The following is a 22,056-nucleotide window of genomic DNA, read 5'->3' on the forward strand; positions in this document are numbered from 1 at the left end:
AAAGCAGTAACCATAAAGTTTGTCTTCCCTTTTTAATTTTGTGCATACACAGCAGTATTGCCTGATATATTATTTTTCAGAAGCTTTTATTCTTTCAAATGCCCTACAGTACAAAATGCATTGATTATATTTTCCACTTAGATGATGTGATTTAAGAGACTATTTTGATATTCTGCTTAAGGATGTAAATGTTCAGTGTATTTCATTTTTATTATATATCTTTTAAAATCCTTATGCAGTAGAAATTAGAGACAATACAACAATAATTTTTATGAAAGATCAAAAATTTTGTTTTAAGATTTACTTGTTTTGTTCAGACGGGCACAGTGTTAAAGAATGTTTGAAGAAGGCTCATAATATTGATTGTTCTCCCCACAAGATAAAAACACTCCCCTGGGCAAGCAGACCCTACCATGATGCACCAAACCATGAGGACGGCGTGGCCACGTGGAAGAATGCATGAAAGGAGAGCGCTACAGGGCTGGCCCCAACCAGAGCCAAACTGACCCCCTCCCTCGAAGTAGGTGTGGCAGCAAGTGGAAATGGACCTACAGGTTGGGGAGAGGGGCCAGCATACTACACCCACATGGAGGGACGCAGACCTGGAGGAAGGAAGAGAAAGAGAGAGCCGGACTGGACCCCACGCTGGTACACCAGGCTCGGAGGATGATGTCCCTGGGGGCAGATAATGGGACACAGAAGGGACTGGGCAACTGACAACAGCCTGTGTTGAGCTGTCCCCTTACTGGAGCAGACTGCGACAGAGGACATTTCCGGAGTCACATCGTGGAGAGGTAGTGCGGTCTGAACCCCCCACAACGGAGCGAATCAGGAAGGTAGCCTACCAGATCAGCAGCTGGAGCAAGGCACAGCTACGATGTTCCTGAGGAGCCCCCAAGGGTGCGCTCCAGGCCGGGAGGGGCAGCTCCTGGACAGTCTGGAAGGCCAGCGAACAGATCCAGGAATTTTGGGGTCTGAGGTTACCACCAGCAGGACCCGTGCCCAAACCTAACTACGAAAGTCCCTTTAGGGGCCCTTATAGGCGCAACTGTAATAATATGCATCTCTGTCAACTTCTGCCTCCAACCCCTGATGGGACTTGCTGCCGTTAAGGCCACTGTGGTGGGGCATGTACAAACTAGTGACCTGGGCTTTTGCTGATAGTCTGGCCCTTTGATCTGGCCACCAACAAAACGTGGCTTGTCATATAAAGTAAACCTCCTCTGGGGACAGTGAAATCAGTTCTGCTCCCCATAGCTTTTTACTCCTCAGGTGGATGTTTACACAGAGGTCTCTCATCTGAGCAGGAAAAGGCAAGCCCTAAGCAGAGCACATTTTCAACCACCTGCAGAACCCAAAGGTCCTAGCAAACAGATGTGCATCTGATGGCCCACAAGGATGCAGACAGACCCCACCCGGGCCTGCAGGGCCTACAAGCAAAGACTGACACTGTCATCAGGAGATGCCAACAGCAAGGGAAAGCTGTCCTGCCAAGAGACCTTCATCTCAGCTAAACACAGTGCTCAGAGTCAGGTTTCTGTGCCACTGGACCAGGCTGTTCTCAGCAGGTTAATCACCTCAGGGTCTACACAGGGGCCTCTCATCCTATGCAGAACTTGGATGGGTTCGCTCTCACTCCTAATCCATAGAAGTGAGTGAGTACTTTAATAGGCAGCCAGAGGACAAGTTTACATGGTTGAGGGAGGGGATAAGGTAACTATTGATCTGAGACCTAGTTGTGGCAGTTCTACAAAGGGTACGTCTCATGTGCACTATATGTTCCATCATATTGTCTATTATATAAAACCAAACCCACTGACATCAAGTTGATTCCAACTCATAGTGACCTTGTGGGACAGAGTAGAACGGCCCCTGTGGGTTTTCTAGACTGTAAATATTCACAGGAGTAAACAACCTCATCTTTCTCCATAGGTGTGGCTGATGGGTTCGAACTACTGACCAGCTGGTTAACCAGTTGGTTAGCATGAAATACTGTTATTATGTCCCTTGTGTATACAACCATTCTGGACAAGATATCTAGCTAACAGGCGAACATTGGAAAGTGACACAAAGTTTTGACAACTAGTTGGGACACAATGCTAGTAGGAAAATCAATATAACCTTCAGACCTTGTGTAGGGGTTTGTGGGAAGAAGGAACACTAATGATTCTGGGGTTTTCAAAACGGTTCCTGGAGGCATTCCTTAGCCTCTGCCTCAAAACAAAACCCCAAACATAAAACTCCTAGTGCTGCCTTTCCGAGGTGTGGTGAATGGTGCTGGGCTTTGGCCCACTTGCCGAACTGGTGAGACAACAGAAAATGCTCCAGCTCCTGCCCTGTGCACATTACACAGAGCAGCGCCAGGCACTGGCGTCCACACTGACATCATGGACAAATGGACTGCTCTGAAAATTATCTGCCTCAGAGAACATTCTTATTTGGATGGAAATAAAAGCTCCAGGTCAAGCAACCCCCACTTAACCTGGAGAATTACTGTATCATTGCCAACGCGCTTCCTATAGCTCCTCTAGGATGGGGTGGATGGACGTACCCTGAGTATGATATCTCAGGCCCCTCCTCCCAAGGGCTGCATGGACAAGGATCGCGGTATGACCAAGCATGTTGGGCATTCCTGAGCTTGGATGAGGTGGAGGCAGGCCAGACGTTACTCCTGTGACTTTTCCCATTGTTCTTTGTGTCCCTAAGGGGCACTTCCCCAGGGGGGTTTGTGGTTGGCTGAAGGTGACCTTGCTCAGCTCCTTTCACCTTCCTTACAGCAAGCTTTTCATTGCTGACACACATCTTTTTAATCTCTCTCCTCTCTGCCATTTCTCTTACCCAGTTACCTCTCCAAACTCTCTGTTGCCTCTTAAACATATCTGCTAAGAGTACAAATGGCCAGTGCTAAAACGTCAAGCACACTGCTACAGGGAAATCAACATGGAGGGTTTCTTATCCCGGGACCAGGAATGCATTTCAATAGAATTACTTTACTTGGAAGTTGATGCATTCTATTTATTTCTGCAGTCAGAACATTATTCTAAGAATGAATCCATAAGTCTCACTCTCCTGTCAGGAAAGCCCACAACACAAAATTGCTTCAGAGCTCCACACGGATCTAGAAAAATCGTCACTAAGCTGCCACCGCGCTCCTCAGCTTCCTTCAATCAGCTGCTTGTTCTCCCCCATCAACAATGTCCTTTTGCCCGTGTTGAAGATGAGCAAAAGAACAGCTTTATGCTTTCTTTACTTCCTCACCCTGCCACGGAGTCCGACTCACAGGACACAGAGGAGAAATGCCCCTCTGGGCTTCTGAGACGAGATCTTGACGGGGAGGAGACAGCCTCATCTCACGCCCAGACACCGGCTGGCAGAGGAGAACTTCTGACCTTGGGGTTAGCAGCCCAACACATAAGCCCCGGTGCTGGGGGGCTTCTTTACTATTCCTGTAGCCACTTCTAAACCACTATTTAGCACATCAACAGGTGACCAGGATTTTACGAGCTGATCTGGGAACCCAACTACCACCACACTCAGTGTTTTCTGTTCTAAGGATGCACTTGCAAGTGGTTTAGGAATATAACCCTTCCTCTCAGTTCGGCACTTTTTTCGGTGCTGACTCCGACTGCAGCTGGTTATTATGAACTTAGCTCCTCAGAGTATGAACTCCCTGAGGCCGTCTCATCTGTCCACATCTGTTGCATCACCTACGGAGTGGAGGGATAAGACATGCTGAATTTGTGGGCAGATTACTATGAATGTTCTGAAAACGCCAAGGCAAGAGGAGAAATCACTATGACTATGGCTTCCAGGCACAGCTCAGAATCAAGGTCAGGAACTAGAATTTTCCCACTTTATTATACCAGGGGAAATGGATAGGCAGAGGGTTGGAAGAAAAGTCCTCCTAGTTACATTACAGGAGCAAAGCGAGGCCCCCTTAGGAAAAGCATGTGCACATATGTCGGACAGAGAGATGAAAATTTCCATGGGGGTGTCAGTGTCATGGGGACACACTGTGCAGCTCTGGGACTGTTGACGAGGTGCAATGGGGAGTTGGGGACAGGGGCCTTCTCCTCTCTATCACTGGGGGCAAAGCTTGGCTCAGAAGCACAGACAGAGAAAGGAAACAGAAGATCTTTGTTGTCCCTCGGGTTTTGAGGACCATCGGGGAACAGCCCACTGAGCAGATGAGAGGAGTTCCTATGGAGGGGCTCCATCAGGAGGCAAAGGGTTCTTCTTCCTTCAGGCGGCCTGCAAGGGGCAGTGCAGAAGGCCATGCCTTGCATGTCTTCCTCCTAGCTCCCAAGCTCCCAAGCGCACACAGGTCGCCATGGGAATGAGTACACAAGAGTGCTGCAGAAGATTTGCATGACGGTTTTGTGAGCTCCTTGTGAGCACCCCCCACCCCCCAACCCAGCTATGTCAGAGGCAATGAGGGTATACATACTTTCAGCTGGCTCAGGTAAGGTCTCCAGGCCCCATCCATGAGACTCTGCCGGTATCTCTTTGTAAAGAAGCCAAGGTACGAAATGAAAGCCGTAGTAAGTAAAATGTCTCCGCATAATGTCCTTTCCTGCTGTTGGAAGTCCTGTTCAGCTTCAGCCCACCTCACGTTTTCAGAAGCAAGTCCTCCAACCTGCCATTTCAAAGACGCGAGGAGAAAGGTCTCACCACACCGCAGGCCAGAGAGCACGCTTAGATTAGGTCGTGGAGAATGCATTTTTTATCTTTTTATTTCTTTTTTGGCCGCAGGAAGAGTCAGAACATCCTTTATGCAGTCCTGATATTGGTCAGTGGGGCCTGCTACTTGCAAACATTTCAGTGAAAAAAGCCCTGTTCTGGGCCAGGCATTAGGTGGGCTGTGGGAACGTTTGCATCCAGTCTTGCAAGCTCTGCCCCTTCCAGGTGCAGAGGTGAACACTGCCCACCGTAAGAAGTCATTGTGAGGATTAAATCTGACCAAGTCTGTTAGTCATTCTGCACAATGCTTGATACATAAAACATGTTAGAAGAGTAGGCACTTTCCTCTTATCCTCACCAAGTGTTTATTCCCCAAATCTCACTACCATGGAGCCAATTCTGACTCATGGCGACCCTACAGGACAAGGTAGAACTGGATTTCCCAGAGTGTAACTCTTTCTGGGAGTTGGAAGTCTTGTGTTTCTCCCTCGGAGTGGCTGGTAGCTTCACACTTCTAACCTTGAGGTTAGCAGCCCAACACATGCCCACGATGCCATCAGGGTTCCTTACCAAGAGCTTGGGGGATGTGAAAAATTTAAAAATAAAATCCATGTTCTAGAAATAACCCACAGTGGATTGAGGGAGATAGACATGGCACTCAAGACCCAACGTGAGAAGTCATGTGGCACAGGGGTGAGCAAAGTGCTGCAGACTCGGCAAAACACGGCCTCACCCTGCTCTGTCCCCTCCAGGGAGACATCCCGAGAAGGGGTGTCTCCCTAAGGTGGACTGTTAGTCATTGAGCTTAGGCTCTGTTTTTATGACCATGTAATATGCTTTTAATCTTGAAAGATGGCATCATGGAATATTCAAGTTGGGAGAGACCTTAGGGTTTGGCCAACCTAACCGTTCCGCATTCTGCCCTGACACATCCACTTTAGATGATAAAGATGGAGGCCACAGAGGCAAAGTTTGTCACCAGGGCCTCCGGTAGAGGCAGGTGGTATCAGAACCTACGTGTCCTGATGCCTAGAGCAGATTCCCGGAGGTCCAACTTAAAGAACAGTCCAGCCAAGCGAAGACGTTTGTGCTAAGTTCTGGAAACCAAACAGGAAACGGAATCACATGCTTGTGCATTTGCAGAGGTGCTGTCTCCAAACCCAACGGTCCGCGCGGCCGACCATCTCCAGCGGTGGGGAGCAGCGGTTCACCAAACAACGGCACCCTCACAAAGTGGGAGGAGAGGCTCTTCTCCAGGGGCTACTCATTCCGCGATGGCTATGACTAGTTTACCCCGAAATGAAAAATAGCTGGCTCTATTACAGAATTAGATGGTGGTTGAAACAGAGGTAAAAATTTATCAATTCCACTTCCTTTCTTTGGCGAGGAAAGTAAATCACTAAGTTTTAAGGTAATTTGCTATGCAGCAATAGACATAAGACAAGCATTTCATTCTGGCCCTCCTACATATTTGTAAGGAAGGCCAGAGCCTGTGTGTGTGTGTGTGTGTGTGTGTGTGTGTGTTCAGTGTACATGTGTGTGTTCAGTGTGTGTGTGTGTGTTCAGTGTGTGTGTGTGTGTGTGTGTGTGTGTGTTCAGGAATGTTTAATCAATCTCATTTTTGTTTCTCTTTCAATCCCAAATCCTGATGACACCCAGATTTATCACACAAACATTACACAGACAAAATTTCCGAGTTTGTCTGTAAGATACCCAGCTGTATCTTCTATTCTTCCTCTCATTGGTATACATGCATACAAGCGCGGTCATGTCTTGTCTGGGCTGCTGATGCTCCTGTTTGCATAGGCAACTTCTTGGATCTGATTAGGCTAGGCAGCTACACTTTGCTCAGGATTCATGGGCATTGCAGCACATTTTCATATTCCCCCCAAGACAAAGCGATTCTAAGTCACGCTCATATATTTTGCACTTTAGTGGCACTTGACAAGCTCTGCTAATATAATTAAAGTTTGGGTCTGCCAAGGCTCACTCACCAGGCGATTTGCAAGGGAGATGGTGCCTGAAGTCACTTCGGCTTCTTGCTGACATTTGAGCTTGTCTGCCGTTGCCTTCTCAAACTTGGCTGTGAGTTTGGCCAGGTTTTCATTAAGGTGCTGGTCGAAAGAAACAAAAGGGCTATCAGTCATTTCAGTCTAAGTGACAGGTTTTTAGGTCTGTGTGCTAGAATGTGACCCTGTGAAGAGGGTTTATGCGTAAGTGACTTAAGGAAGTGCTCCTGGTGGGAAGTGGACAGAAATGGGAGGTGCAGGGCCTGGAGTGGGAGAAAGCCCAGCAAGGGGGGGTCTCGGGTGGAGTCCCAGATGAGATGGCTTCAGCCTGATCCCACAGTGGCAGGAAGTCCAAAGCTGTCCTGACCCAAGGCAACAGCTGAGTTTTCACTCTCCCAATGCCCCATCCATTGGCAAGGGCGCATACACCCTGTCTCTCCTTACACGGAGAGAAAATGAGTTCTAATCGCCTGGCAACAAGACACCGAAGCAAACACCAAACTCACTGCCGCTGAGTCGACGCTTACTCATAGCAGCCCCACAGGACAGGGTCGAACTGGCCTCCACGAGACTCTGAGACGGCAACTCTCTGTGGGAGTAGAGAGCCTCTCCTCCTCCTGAGGAACAGCTGGTGGTTTTGAACTGCTGACCTTGTGGTTAACAGTCCAATAGGTAAGCATTACATCACCAGGGCTCTTTGACAAATGAGGCACAGGTATTGACTATTCGTACCCATGGTCCTAGGGTCATTTATTTTTCTTTTATGTTTCCTTTATGTGGTGAGGAAAGCGGTTTAACTTAAGTTAAACAGGCAGCCATCTAGGAGGGATGCAACAAAGCCCACAGGGAAGAAACACACCAACCCATATGATCACAGGTGTTGATGGGATCAGGTATTAGAAAACCCCAAACCACCATTTTGATGCAAAGAGGGGGCATGGAATGGAGACCCAAAGCCCATTGCAGACAATTGGAAATCCCCTCACAGAAGGGTCACAAGAAAGAGATGAGCCAGCCAGGGTGCAGTATAGCACCAACAAAACACACAACCTTCTTCTAGTTCTTTAATGCCCCCCCCCCCCGCCCCCCCCCCCGACTATCAAGACCCCAGTTCTACCTTACAAATCTAGCTAGAACAGAGCATGTACACTGGTACAGATAAGAGCTCTTAACACACAGAATCCAGGACAGATAAACCCCTCAGGACCAATAATGAGAGTAGTGATACTATAGGGTAGGGGGAAAGTGGGGGAGAAGGGAGAGAATGGGGGAACCAATGGCAAAAATTATCATACACCCCCCCTCCACTCCCAGGGGGGTGGACACAGAAATGTGGGTGAAGGGAGACAGTGGATGGTGTAAAATATGAAAACAAAATGTAAAATTATCAAGGGTTCACGATGGGGGGAGGATGGGGGGAAAATGAGATGCTGACACCAAGGGCTCAAGTAGAAATAAAATGTTTTGGAAATGATGGCAAACATGTACAAAGTGCTTGACACAATTGATGTATGGATTGTTATAAGAGCTGTAAGAGCCCTCAATAAAATGATTTATTAAAATTAAAAAAAGAAGAAGAATGCAAAGTAAAAATACTGGTGTGAAAATAACCATGATTGTTAATGTAGAACAAATCAAAGCAAAACATAGTCAAGGAAAAGGTTACAAGATAATTTGGAGAAAATCTTATAGAAAGTAGATTAATATATGAAAACATGATAAGAAATAGAGCAACCATGTATGAAGCCCAACATCCAAGTCAATATGTAGTCCAATAAATAAGACTAGATAGAAAACAGAAAGTGAGGATATTACCAAAGAAATAATACAAAATAAATTTACAGAGCTGAAGGACATAGGTTCCTATGAGCCATGCACAGTAGAATAGAAATGAATGGCAGCTAAGCACTTCAATATAAAATTTCAGATAGCAGGACAAAAGAGGTAAAAAGAGGTCCAGAAAGATGGAAACAACAGGGCACCTACCAGATTTCTCCCTTCACTGGAGGTGTTCCAACTGAGGAGCATGGGGAAGCAACTCAGAATTAAATTCACAGCAAAATGATTCCTGGTAACTTAGAGTAAGAATAAAATAAAAACGTTGCCAAACTGTAATACACAGATTTACCTCTCATGTAGCATTTCTTGAAGGTTACTTGAGAATGAGGCACAACAAAAGAAATGAAGGAGCCAAGGAAGGAGAAGGCAAGAGGCCCAGAAACCATGGGTGCCAATCCAAGACATCAGGGAACCACGTCCATTCCCCATCATTGACTGGGGCCAGGGATCAAGGATTGGGAAACAAAGGCCATGGGCGACAAATGGGGACACTATGGACTATTGAATTGGATATAGAGTTGAAACAAAACAAAACAACACGAGCCTATGCCAAAAGAATTAATGGAAGAGAAAACAAATAAGCAATCGAAGGGAAGTGAAAATTCCAGTGGGGACTGGGCAGGCAGAAGTTGGTAATAAAAATGAACTTCTAGTATACCACTTAGATCTGCAATGAATCATGGAAATATGCTCAAAAGAACGACAATGGAATCTGTTGATTTCAGTGTTTCAAATCAGTCCATCGAGACAGAGCATGGGACACATAAATACGGCTGCAGTACAGAGTGCAGGTGTTTGGGCAAATTAAAAAAGCGGGAGTAATGAGGACAAACGTTGGGAGGTGGAAGGAAAAAAGTAAGAGTTGCATCTTTAAAACTGGGGCTCCAAGAAAGCTGCCTGTGTGGTGGATCCAGAGATCAAGGTGATGCTGTTGTTAAAGCAGCCTGGGTGGGGGAGGGCTTCCATGCTGGGCTGCTAACCAACGAGTTAGCTTTCTACTCCGTGAAGAGTTACAGTCTTGGAAACGCGGAAGGGCAGTGTTAACCTGCCCTGTCGGTGGCAATGAGGAGGCATCAACGCAATGGCCTGAATCTCCTGGTGGATATTTTCCATCAAGCCAATTCCAGCTCACAGTAACCCCACGGCTACAGAGTCATACTGTGGTCTATATGGTCCATAGGTATTTTCAAGGATGAGACCTTTTGTTAGCAGATCACCAGGCCGGTGTTCCGAGGCACCTCTGCGTGGGTTCAAACCTCTAACCTGTTAGCTAGTAGGTCAAGCACTTAACCCTTTGGGCCACCGAGACACTGCAAAAATAAAGATTAGGTTAAAGGAAAACAGTTGCCACCAATCTATTAGAAAGATACTGGGATTAATTATTTTGATCTTCCTCTTGCCTACTACAAGGTGAACCACTTGGATTAGCTGCACCAAGAAAGAGAGGCACTGGCACAGTAGACAGATAAATTCATTTGACGTTCACGGGCTAGAGGCAAGGCAAATACGGTGACTGGATCAGAGGAATCTCAGTGCTGGGAAAAGAAGTGGGGCAATGGCCACGTGCAGCGCCGCTGTCCCCTTGAACGGGAAGCCGCTGCTTCCCTCCAATCTTCAGATACTTCAAGATGGTCTTGAAATCAGACTTCTTGCATGAAAGGCCCTGCTGTTTCAAATACTGGCCATTAATTATATCATTTTCAAGCACTATGTGCAGGTCAGCTAAAACACATTTCAGCCCCTTGGTAGCAAGCGCTGATGTTGCCTTAACAACCAGCTGAAACAGACAGGAATGAAAAGGGCAGAATGGTTGCATTTCATGGGCAGGTCTTTCCTATTTGGCATTTTCTCTTGTACTCATCTGTCGTCATATGCAGAGGTGTGCAGGCAGTTAGTATACTCCCTGATAACAGACAGGTTAGAGGTTCAAGTCCAATCAGATGCATCTTGGAAAAAGACCTGGCAATCTCTCTCTGAAAAATCAGCCTTTGAAAACTCGATGGAGCACAGATCTACTCTGACACAATTTGCTACAAGTTGTAACTGACTTAACTGCAATGAGATTTGGTTTGGGTATTCATATGCTCATTGAAAATTGCATTACAGCCCTAATAAAATGATTTTTAATGCATTATTTGCTTTAAAACCAATCTTCATTTTATGCTTTGTAATATTTCAGAAAATGTTATGTGTGTTGCAGAAAAACTAGAAAATGCAGATAAAAAGTAAATCCATCCAAATTCTACCACCCAGAGAAAACAGCTACTATGAATCTGTCTGCATGTTTCTATTACATCTAAAACCAACCTGAAATTATATTACATAATCTATTTTGAAAGGGAGTCCTGGGGGCCGAGTGGGTTCTGGGATGGGCTGTAAGGTCAGCAGTTCAAAACTACCAGGTGCTTTGAGGGAGAGAGATGAGGCTTTCTATTCCCATAAAGAGTTACATTCTGAGAAACCCAGAGGCAGTTCTACCTGGTCCCCTAGGTTTACTATGAGCCGGAGCTGACTTGATGGCAGTGAGTTGAGTTGAATCTATTCTGAAATGGGCTTTTATCCTCCATTTTATGTATCCTGAATATAAAATGTTCTACCTGGAAGAACCCTACAAATGTGAAGAGGGTGGCAATACACGCGCCTCAGTGACAGACAGAAAAGACTTTCCTTGTCCTGCATACCCGTCTAAGGAGCCCTGGTGGCACAGCAGGTGGAGCGCTGGGCTGTGAATGGAAAGATTGCAGTTCTGAACTCACCAGGCATTCTGTGGGAGAAAGATGTGGCTGTCTGCTTTGGTCAAGGTATGCCCTCTGGGAAACCCAGTGCGGCAATTCTACCCTGTCCTAGAGGGTCCATGAGAGCTGCATTTGGTTTGAGGGCAATGTGTTTGGTTTTGGAGTTTAGGCTTAACTCCAGGTTAGGAAAGGGTGCTTGCCTCTCTCGTCTGTGATTAGTAGGGGATGTTAGTAGGCAGGTGTATAAACAGAGGAGGGGAAAACGACTGTTAAAAGCAAGAAGACATTTCTGCAGAAAATATTTTGGCAGAAAAGAGCAGTGCAAACCCGAGGTAGCCAAGTATTTTAAAGATACTCTTACTGCTTTCACAGGTTGACTGGGCACGTCATGTGAATGTTGGCTACTGAAAAGGTATTGAGAAAACATTCCCTCTGCACCAAATGTTCTGTTAGTTAAAATAACTGGAGGAAAGCATCTCTGGCAACTCAGCTCCGGTGGCCCTCTTTCCTGGAGAGACTGCAGAATACGGGACTAGCTGGTGGGTCTTCTCCCTGGGAAGGTGCCTTTTGCATTTTCCGCTCTTTGGAAAAGGCCATTGTTGCAGCAACGGCACCTGTTTGACAGTAAACGGACCTGTGAACATCTGGGCTTATAAACAAACATATCGACAGAAGTTTAGGTGCTTCACTCAAGCATCTTTCCCTTATAAAGAGACTAGCTGTGAGGGTAACGGAACAAGCATCTCTCGATGTAGAATTTAAGCTAGCAATCCATAAACTCATGTCGCCATGGGTGTGCGCTCCGTCTGCACTCTGACTACTCACACTTTGTAAAACCCTCTTTCATCACCATGACCAATTTGCAGCATGGGTGTTATTTGTCTGCAATGTACGTATAGAAGTGAAAGTTCGTGTGTGTGTATTTCCGTATATATTCATGATATATACATATATAATTGACTATATAAGGAGCTCTTGTGGCATAGGGGTCATGCATTGGGTTGCTAACTGCAAGGTCAGCATTTCAAAACCACCAGCTGCTCCTCAGGAGAAAGATAAGGCTTTCCACTCCCATCAAGAGTTAACTTTTGGAAACTCACAGGGGCCATTCCTACTTTGTCCTACAGGGTCACTAAGAGTTGGAATTGACAATCTATGGCAGTGAGTTTGGTTTTGTGATTATTTATATATATATATATATACACACAATATATATATATATATATTTGTATATATAATACAATTGTATATATTACAATATATATTGTTACATTATGTGATTGTAATCATATATATGATTGAATTTGACATAGATCTATGTGACTGTCTATATGAATATGATTGAATTTTGATGCACGCATGACTGAATTCATCACGGTAGTGATGTGTTTCTCAGTCGTTGCTTGTGTAGACATGTGCTAGTACTACCTGTGGTTGAAGGAAGGACATAGAAGTCATATGAAGATTGCGATCACCTCCTGCAGCTACATCCACTTTGCACTGCTACAGGCTGGGCTGTGAACTTGAGTTTCACATGCATTAGCTCCTTGAATCTTCTCAGCAACCTCATGGAGGTGGCCCTCTCCTTGGGTCCATTTTATGGAGGATGAAACGGAGGTTTGGCATTCTGAAGATCTTGCTAAGGGTCACCCTGTTAGTAAACAGTGTAGCTTACATTGGAAGTGATGTCTGGCTGTGGAGGATTCCACTGCCCACCTCCCACTGGCCTGGTGTCCAATCTAACAGCAAAGGTGAAGTACGAGTGACTCTTTCTCAACCAGGGGTAGACTCCACGTCACCCCCATCATCTGCCAGTCCTGGGAGCAGCGGGTACAATGAGGATATCACCATGGTTTTATAAAAACGAACTACCGCATGGTCCAGGAACCCTACCCCTAAAACCCTGAGGTAAAGTTGCTTTGAAAGTTTTCATAAAAATGAAGACAGCATAAAACATACGCAGGAGTCCCATTCGGCTACACTGCTGGGAGAGACGCGCAGAGAGCTGAGGACAGCCGGTACAAAAGGAGAGGAGAGATGAAGAAAGGAGAAGACAAAGGAGTTGAGCTTTAATTCTGTACGCTCAAGCATCAGATCTGTAAAGAAGACATTTTTAAAAAGGCCAGGCTTACTGGTCATCAGACAGACACTGGTGGAAGCGCTGGGACTATGGTCCTCAGTCCCTCTGCAGGCCTGTAATGAACTTCCTGCACCCACAGCTCAATCCCCAGCCCCGCCACAGACAGGCCGATGCAGGGAACAAGAGCTCTAGGGAGGCAGGCACACTTCAGAAGAATCAAACCAGTGAGAACAGAAGGACACCTTGACCCAAGGACCCAGCCAGCCCAGCAAAGGAGGAGGAATGGGAGACCCAGGGAGCAATGGGGGCTAGGGAGGGACCTCGCCAGGGGATCTCAATCACGGAGGAAAAACAAAGCATGCATGAGTTGTTGACGGGAGCACGGATCTGCTCTGTCAACCTTGACCTCAACATGTTCAATCAAGTTGTGACTAATAAGATAAAAGCTGGCTACATGAATGATGCTGTTCATTATATACATGCCTATCATCACCCCCCCCCCCACTACTACAAGAGGAAAAAGAGAAGGAAAAACAAACGAACAAACACATCCATTTTTAAGGACCCAAACTAAAAACCAGTGGTCCAGAGGTTTAATTTTGGTAACAGTGCCTTGCTTGGCCTAAATTTGAAAAGTCACTGCAATCCAGTCAATTCCGACTCATAGTGACCCTACAGGGCAGGGCTAAACTACCCCTGTGGGTTTCTGAGACCGTAACTCTATGGCAATAGAGAGCCTTGCCTTTCATCCGAGGAGTGGCTGCTGACCTTTGATTAGCAGCCGGATACATGACCGCTACACCACCAGGGGTCCCTTTGCTTGCCTTCGATAAACCCACACCAAAGCAATTGCTGTTGAGCTGGCGAGAGCTCCTGGGAGCCACATGTGTGGAGCGCAGCGTTGGACTCTGCTCAGAGGGATTGCAAGGGCTGTGTGTTTGCAAGTAGGTCCGGGGCTTTTCTTCCACGGAGACTCGGTCCTCAGCCTTTTGGTTAACAGCTGAGCGCTCAACTGTGTACCACCAGCGGTCCTCAAACTTCTTAAACAGGGGGCTAGTTCATGTCCCTCAGACCCGTTGGAGGGCTGGACTGCAGTTTAAAAAAACTATGAACAAATTCCTATGCACATTGCACATATCTTATTTTGAAGTTAAAAAACAAACGGGGCAAAAACACCTGGCGGGCCGGAGCGGCGGGCCGCATGTAGCCTGCGGGCCGTAATTTGAGGACGCCTGGTGTACCACCCAAGAACTCCTGGGCCTATGTAGTGTTTGAGGGAACAGAAAAATCCTGTCTGCTAAAAGAAAAATAGGAGATTTTATATGAAAATGTGGTTTTCCCAGGTCTCCTTGAAAATCAAGAAAGTGGGTGTGAGGTGACAGCTTTCGATGCCATCTGTCAGGGCCTGATTAACGGGGCCAGGAGGGCTGGGCTCCACTCACGGCGATCTTGACTGTAATGGCCGCCAGCTTTTCCTGGGCAGCGGTGAGCTCCGAGGTGGCTTTGCTCAATGCCTGGCGTTTGGGCTCCACATCACAGAACACTTCATAGAATCTCACAATGTTTATGACCCACGAGCAGAGGCCCGCGGCTGCGTATGACTTGGTGGCCACAAACTCGGGCTTGAATTCTGGGTCTTGCAGGTACGGCCTGATGGCTTGGAGGCAGTTCTCGTGAATGTTTTCTTTGTCAAACTTGATGAGCGAGTCCAGGAAGCCGTCCACCTTGGCCATGGCGACCTTGGCAGCCTTCCAGCTCCGGTCCTTGGGCACCTTGCCTCTGGGAGCCAGGAGCACCATCACTGCGGCGCTGACGTTGCTGACAGCCGAAGGAGGGGACCCGAATGACTTCAGCTCTGTCAGGTTGGTCTGCGAAAGAGAAGGCCAGCCGTTAGGGGAAAATGAATGGGCTTTTTTTGTCCTGAGACACTAATGGCGTCAGGCCCTGGAGTGATCACTCTGAAAGGGCTGCTTTGAAGGCTGCAACAGCCCTCTGAATTTTAAATATCATGACTCATCAATGGGAGACCTCCCCAGAGGGCTGTAACTTCCCTGGACTGTTCACCGTTAGCCTGTTATGTTCGTTCAGCACTCCGCCCAACTCACAGACCAGTAGAAACCCACACTTACTTCACATTCAGTGGGAAAAGACGAGGATGCCAGCATACTCTGAAATATGCAGCATGCCATGAATAAAAGATAAGATTATTATAAATTAATCTCTATCTTAGATAGAAGAGAATAGCATTGTGGCGCAACTAATTTTCCCGTCCTATGATGAAACCGCTTTGTTTCATGAGCTTGTTCTAACTACACTTGACTGTCCTGACTCCTCATTGTAAAGTGGCATTTTCTGTCCAGAAATAATTCAGATCGAAAGTTAGGCAGAGCCCCTGCAGTCAGTTGCCTCTGGCTGGACATGGGCGTCCAAGTTCACTTGCTTTAGAAAGACCTGGCCGCAAGGGTTGACCTTGGCAAGGCACCACGTTTCTTTGTGCTCTGGGAGCACATGGGCTCACTCTTCTGTCAGTGAACGTGTACATAAATGCCTGTGGACTGGATGGAGGATTTGTTGTGACTGTCCACCAGGAGTCTATGGCTTAGGTAGCACACATTAAGGAAGCTATGAATTCCAGTCCTGACTCTACTAGTTGGAGTTGTGACTCTAAGAAGTCACCCCTACTTTGGGCCCTGGTTTTCTCATCTTTAGAGTAAGGAGATGGCACAGGATGGTCCCTGGTGTCCCAACTGTTGCACATCTCTGGGAGTGTATTAGCATTCAGTGGAGGTGGGCATATAGAGGGTATAAATAAATGTTTGTTTGCCTCAAGAATAAACCAGTGATAGTCCCTGCCTTAAGCCTTCCTAACGGAGTCCTTGCATTCTTTGGCATGCTGTGATACTGAGCTGCCTCGGTCAGAAGAGGAGACTTACTCCTTGCTCCAAGGATAACCCAGCGCCTGCCTGCCACCTGCCTCCCTCCTACCTTGTTGAGTGTGTGGAGAGCAGCCTGGGCTGCTGTGAGCGCAGGCTCTGCTTTGACCAGGTCTTCCTCACAGGCCTTCTGCTTCTGCTTCACCTCGCGCATGATGAGTGCGACCTTCCGCTCCTCCTCGTCTGCGAGGGCCTTCTCCTGGCTCACTTTACCAGTCTCCACGCCGACCACCTGAATCAGTCTGTCTGCATCTTCATTTTTCTGCTTCAGTTCCACCTCCTGGGTGGCCAGCTTGGCTTTGAGATCATCCACCTGGGTCGGAGAAGCACAGAGTCATTCGGTGTAGTGACAGGGGCACAGCTTCGGACCAACGCCCCTGGCTTCAGAAAGGAAAGAAATGCTGGACTCTCAAGATAGCAGAGGAACTACTCTAAACACATGCCCTGCACTTTCTCCTGAATTCTCAAATGACGTGGACTGCTTCTTCATGACCAACTCCCCCAACCAACTCACTGCTATCGACTCGATGCTGACTTAGAGCGACCTTATAGGACAGAGTGGAATTGCCTGTGTGGGCTTCCAAGACTGTAATTCTTTACGGCAGTAGAAAGCCTTGCCTTTCTCCTTCAGAACAGCTAGTGTTTTCAAACTGCTGTCCTTTTGATTAGCAGCCCAAAGGGTAACCGGTACATCGCCAGGGATCCTCTCTTTTACTAGTATTGATGGCACTATTTTCTACGACTTCTATAATAGCATAAGGTCTTACACATGGTAGGTCTTTAATAAAAATCAGCCATTGTTTATTTGAAGTTGGCCCATGTAGAATGTTCTAAGGATTCAGCAAGAAATAGAAAGTGAGTTTCTACTGTGAATTCTTACAAGACATACACAGGCCGGTTGCAGTGAGACAGTACAAATCCCAATAGTCCAGGCCAACTGGGTTCCCAGTGAGCTACTGAACAAACCATAGTCTAGAGGCAGGAATGAAATTATGGCAGAACAGCATTTGGAAAACCAGTTCTTTCTGTGATCAGCTAGAGAGAGAGGGATCACTTTCTAGCTGCACTCAGGTCCATGGATCCCAGTGGTTCTCAAACTGAGGTACCTGAAGCAGTAACATCAAAATCACCAGGGGACTTGTTAAAATCCCATTGCCATCAATTTGGTGCTGACCCTTAGCAATGGTAAAGGACAAAGATCGGCCCCACACATAATCTTTATGGACGTAGATTGCTGTCTTTCTTCTGAGGAGCAGCTGGAGGGTTTGAACCACTGACCATTTGGTTAACAGGTGAATACTTAACCATTGTGTCATGGGGTTCCTGAGAACTTGTTAGAAAAGCAAAGATGAGGCTTTCTATTCCCATAAAGAGCCATGGGTGAAGGAGAAAGAGGTTTGGCTTAGGGAGCATTGAGCTTATTTTAATGGTGATAGAACAGTTTGGAGAGGGATATCAATAATTGGTAATACACCACAAAGAGTATAATCAACGGCACCAAATTATACATGCCATTGTATTGAAATTGTTGAATGGGAGAGTGTTTTATTCTGTATATTTTTGCCCCAATTGAAAAAAAATTTACATGAATAACAATGAGTACAAGGAAGAAGAAAATGTTCTAAAATTGATTGTTGTAATGATTGTACAACTCTTCTTGATATGATTGAACTACTGAATTATATGATATGTAGATGAAGTGCCAATACACTGTTTAAAAAAAGAGTTTCCGTCCTGGACACTCCCCGAAGCAGGTCTGCGCTGTCCTATAGAACCTTTGTGAGCTGGCAGTGACTCGATGGCACTGAGCTTTGTTGTTGGGCTTTTTGACTTGAGACCCTATACCTGGAAGCTGCTGGGTGGTGCAAACAAAAATTAATACCCTTGGCGGCTAACAGAAACATTAGAGATTTCAGTCTACCCAGAGGTGCCTTGGAAAAAACCTCTGGTGATCTATTTCCCCCAAATCAGCCATTGAAAGACCCTGTGGTTTTCATGGAAGCAATGCACTATTACTTAACCATCAAGAAAAACAAAGTCTTGATAAATGCTACTACATAGTTTAACTTTTTTTTACCCAAACCGTTTTATTAGGAGCTAAAACAGACATCATACCTTTCCATAGTTCAATCATATCAAGCAGTATTGTGCAATTGCTACTAAAATTGGTTTCGAAACATTTTCTTCCTTCTTGAGCTCCTTGATATCAGCTCTCGCTTACTCCCCTCCCCCACCCTTAGTGTAACCCCCCAAGAATTCTTCTTCTAGTTGTCTGTATAGGTTCATCAATCCTGGGTTTCATATGTTGAACAACAACCTGGAATTTTCTTGAACCAAGATTCAAGAAGGCTGCCCACAATGATAAAATACAACAGAGATAAACCCCAATATGAAAAAAGACTCGCAGAAAATATTTCAAAAATATCAAGCCCAAAGAGTATCAGAGGGGAGATCACGTGACAAGGTTGTAACCATTCAAGGCAGCTTCATCATTTTCATCTCCGATAGTCGTCTCTCCAATCCTCTGTGTCTGATAACCAGTTTATACATATCCCTCAATTATGGTTAAGGGGAAATCGCTGGAAGCTTATTCCCTGTGTAGATCTACACATGTATTCTGGGTTTCCACCGTCATCTATAGCCTTCTGCAAACCAGAATAGAGATTAACTTTGAAAACATGGTGCTGAGTAAATGAAATCCACCAAAAAAAAAAAGAAAAAGAAATCCATCACAAAAGGACCAATCTTGCACAATTCCACTTATGTAAATCTCTAGAAGAGGCAAGTGTCCAGAGATCAAGGTTTATTCGTGGCTAGCAGGGGCTGGAAGGAGGGAAGAGAAAGGAAGACCGTGCTTAGTAGAGTTCCTGTGATGGGAACATTTGGGAACTGATGGGTGATGGCGAAACAACGTGGTGAACATAGCTCATGTCGCTGAATATGAGAAGATTGTTAAAATGGGAAATGTTTTGTTACATACGTGTATACCACAATAACAAACAAACAAGCAAAAACATACAGAGTCCAGTTCTCCTCTGATACATGGAAGCACTGTGAGTCAGGGGAGATTTCAGGGCCACTGGTACCCCAGACATAGGGAATGTAAAACTCTGAGGCCAGGGCTCAGTCTTTAGGGCTCTCCAGGTGATGCTGTTGTCCACCTCGGTCACTGGCTTAGTGTTTTGGCCCTTTCAGATGCAAAGGAAAGACTGTCCGATTTATTGCTGGGAAGTAAAAAGGTCATTTGTCTTTGCAACATGGGCCATAAACTTTTCAATCCAAAATGACCTCTTGACTCCCATTTTCCTGCATTCTATTTCCTGCAACAATTGAAGATTGCCTTAGAGCTCCTGGAACATGTCAAACAGATTCGAATGCTTTATGATGCAAAATGCGCAAGAGGGAAAATAAAACTGAGGCTTAGATGATGCTGATAATTCCCTTTTCATGGCACATCAAAAGAAAAGGAAAGGAAAGAGCGGAAAAGAATGCTCTTTAATTCTGTGTATTCATAGAAACTGGAGACTTTGTGGTAACCTCAAATAGAGGCCTGCTCCCTAGAACTTGTCTTATATTTAAATGTTGGAAGGTTAATCCATTTCCATCTCCCGTTGTTCAGCTGCAGAGAGTTATTTCTATAAGGACAAAGATGCAATTGTAAATCAAAATGATTGAGGCACATAATCACCCCAGTCAGCAAACACACCAGTAACTTTTTGTTCCTTTTTAAATCTTGGGAGATTTGAGAAAATTGAAGTTTTCTTCTTCTTTTTTGTGGCTGTTGTTCTGTTTAGTTGATTGCAGATATGGTTTATGGCCTTAGGCCCAAGGTAAATAATCACCAGCACTGTGAATAGGTGCTTTACAGCTCTTAAGCTGTGAGGTGACATGGTGTGACAGGAGGGTCCCACCACCCACAATTAGCCTCCCCCACACAGCTTCCGAAAAGGCATAACTCAGGCTCACTTACTGGCTCCTCTTCTTTAGAACCAAAGACCAAACCAAGTCTACTGCCACTGAGTCAATTCCGACTCCTACACCCTATATCCTTCAAGAGAAAGGAAATTGTAAAAAGGTTACTTTCAATCTCTCTCTTCTGTTCCTTGACTCAAAGCCTTTGAGCCATAATTTGAATCTCTTCTGTTTCTAACTGCCATCAAGTCAATACTGAGTCACAGTGACCCTATGGGGCAGGGTAGACCTGCCTCTGTAAGTTTCTGAGACTGGGACAGTTTACGGGAGTGGAAAGCCATCTTTTGCCCAAGGAGCTGCTGGTCGTTTTGAACTGATGACTTTGCAGATCACAGCCCAATGCATAACCATTACACCAGCAGGGCTCCTTCTTATGTAGACACTACTAAGCCTTGAAAGAAAGATTAAGAGGGAGAGCTCCCCAAACCCTGAAGAGGCCTTTTCCCTCGGCCTTCTGGTCCATGAATATTGACCGTGCACGCTAACTGGGAGGCTTACTGAGGGAGGTGGGATAGGGTGTTGATGGGAAGACCTGCCTTCTTCAAGGTCTAGGCACAACAAGCTATAAGGGGAGGCCAAGTGTCCCAGGGTCTTCTCATCGGGCTCCAGAGACTTGGTGAATAAAGCTGAGCGGGGATTGTTGTTGTTGTTAAGAGCCACTGGGTCAGTTCTGACTCACAGCCAGCTGTGCACAGCAGAAGGAACGTTGCCCAGACCTGCACCATCCTCACAGTGGTTCCTGCGGCCTGGCTCGCTGTTGCAGCCACTGTGTCAATCCATCTCACCGAGGGGCTTCCTCTTTTCCTCTCTCCAGGGACCGTTCACTCCTGACACTATGTCCCAAGTATGTGGGTCCTTATGAAAGGTAGAAAGATTAGGGATAAAGGGGGTTGTCTCCATCAAATGTCTACGCTAAACGAACATTAGCTGCCAATGCCACAATAAAGGCGTTGCACAGAAATCAAGCACACATTAGACGCAGATGGGGACAATCCAAAGCTGAGCTTGCTCAGAGCCAGGTCACCTAGGCCCAGGCGGAGATCAACCTGGGCACACCCACACTAGGCGCCAGCAACAGTACATCACACTCTGATTGGGTCCAAACCCTCAACCGCGTGCCTGCCTCCCCATTGCCCCCCAGCCAGTGGGGATAGGAGGGGTACGCAGGCTGATGGCAAGCTGCAGCCCTCTCTCAGGTCTGAGCGTGGGCTCTCCCCGATGGGCATGGTGCACACGTGTGAGACCTCTCAGGGCATGCACTAGAGAGGGCTCGCACTTGCACTTTTTTTCTTCTCTTGGTTCCGGGACAGCCCTTTTCTTCTCTTGGTTCCGGGACAGCCCTGTGGATTCCTTGTATGGGTCATTTTCTCTGCGGTTTTTCACGATCCCCAAAGGTCGACATTTTCAGTGGCGAACTTTCCCACAGCCCTGCCTTGCGGCTTTGCACAATTTCCAGAGCCAGCATGTATTACCTGAGACTGTATTACTTCCCTTTCCCTCATAAAAGTTACTTGCATTTACAAAAGTGCTTCTGCAGCACGAATTCTTTCAGCATTGAGAAGCAAGAACTGAGGAAAACCATCCCAGAAACCTCACCTTTCTAGTCATCTAAATTGTGAGATGAGTTTGGGTTTCAAGGAGGGCTGCTTGGGGATGTTTTCTCTCTGGAATTGTTGTTGTGAGTTACGTGGAGTTGGCCCACGGTGACCCCTGACCTCCTCTGGACGGCTGGTATGTTCCAGTCACCGCTGAGGCTGTATGCCCGTCCATCCTTTTGAAGGGTGTCCGCCTTTTTCTGACCCTTCAAC

General features: G+C 46.4%; 1 protein-coding gene across 1 annotated transcript in view; it reads right to left on the bottom strand.

The window, feature by feature from the left end:
• Positions 1-22,056, bottom strand: part of DNAH9 (dynein axonemal heavy chain 9) — a 397,093-nt gene that overhangs the window by 117,443 nt on the left and 257,594 nt on the right. The window contains exons 47-50 of the mRNA XM_045293291.1: positions 16,329-16,589; positions 14,786-15,211; positions 6,675-6,794; positions 4,448-4,636 (exon numbers count right to left, since the gene is read on the bottom strand). Of these exons, the coding sequence (XP_045149226.1) occupies positions 4,448-4,636; positions 6,675-6,794; positions 14,786-15,211; positions 16,329-16,589 (996 nt within the window). The remainder of the gene's footprint in view (positions 1-4,447; positions 4,637-6,674; positions 6,795-14,785; positions 15,212-16,328; positions 16,590-22,056) is intronic.

Source organism: Echinops telfairi, unplaced genomic scaffold (genome assembly GCF_000313985.2).
Source record: "Echinops telfairi isolate 266 unplaced genomic scaffold, ASM31398v2 ScPeMD7_2010;HRSCAF=2546, whole genome shotgun sequence".
Lineage (NCBI taxonomy): Eukaryota > Metazoa > Chordata > Mammalia > Afrosoricida > Tenrecidae > Echinops > Echinops telfairi.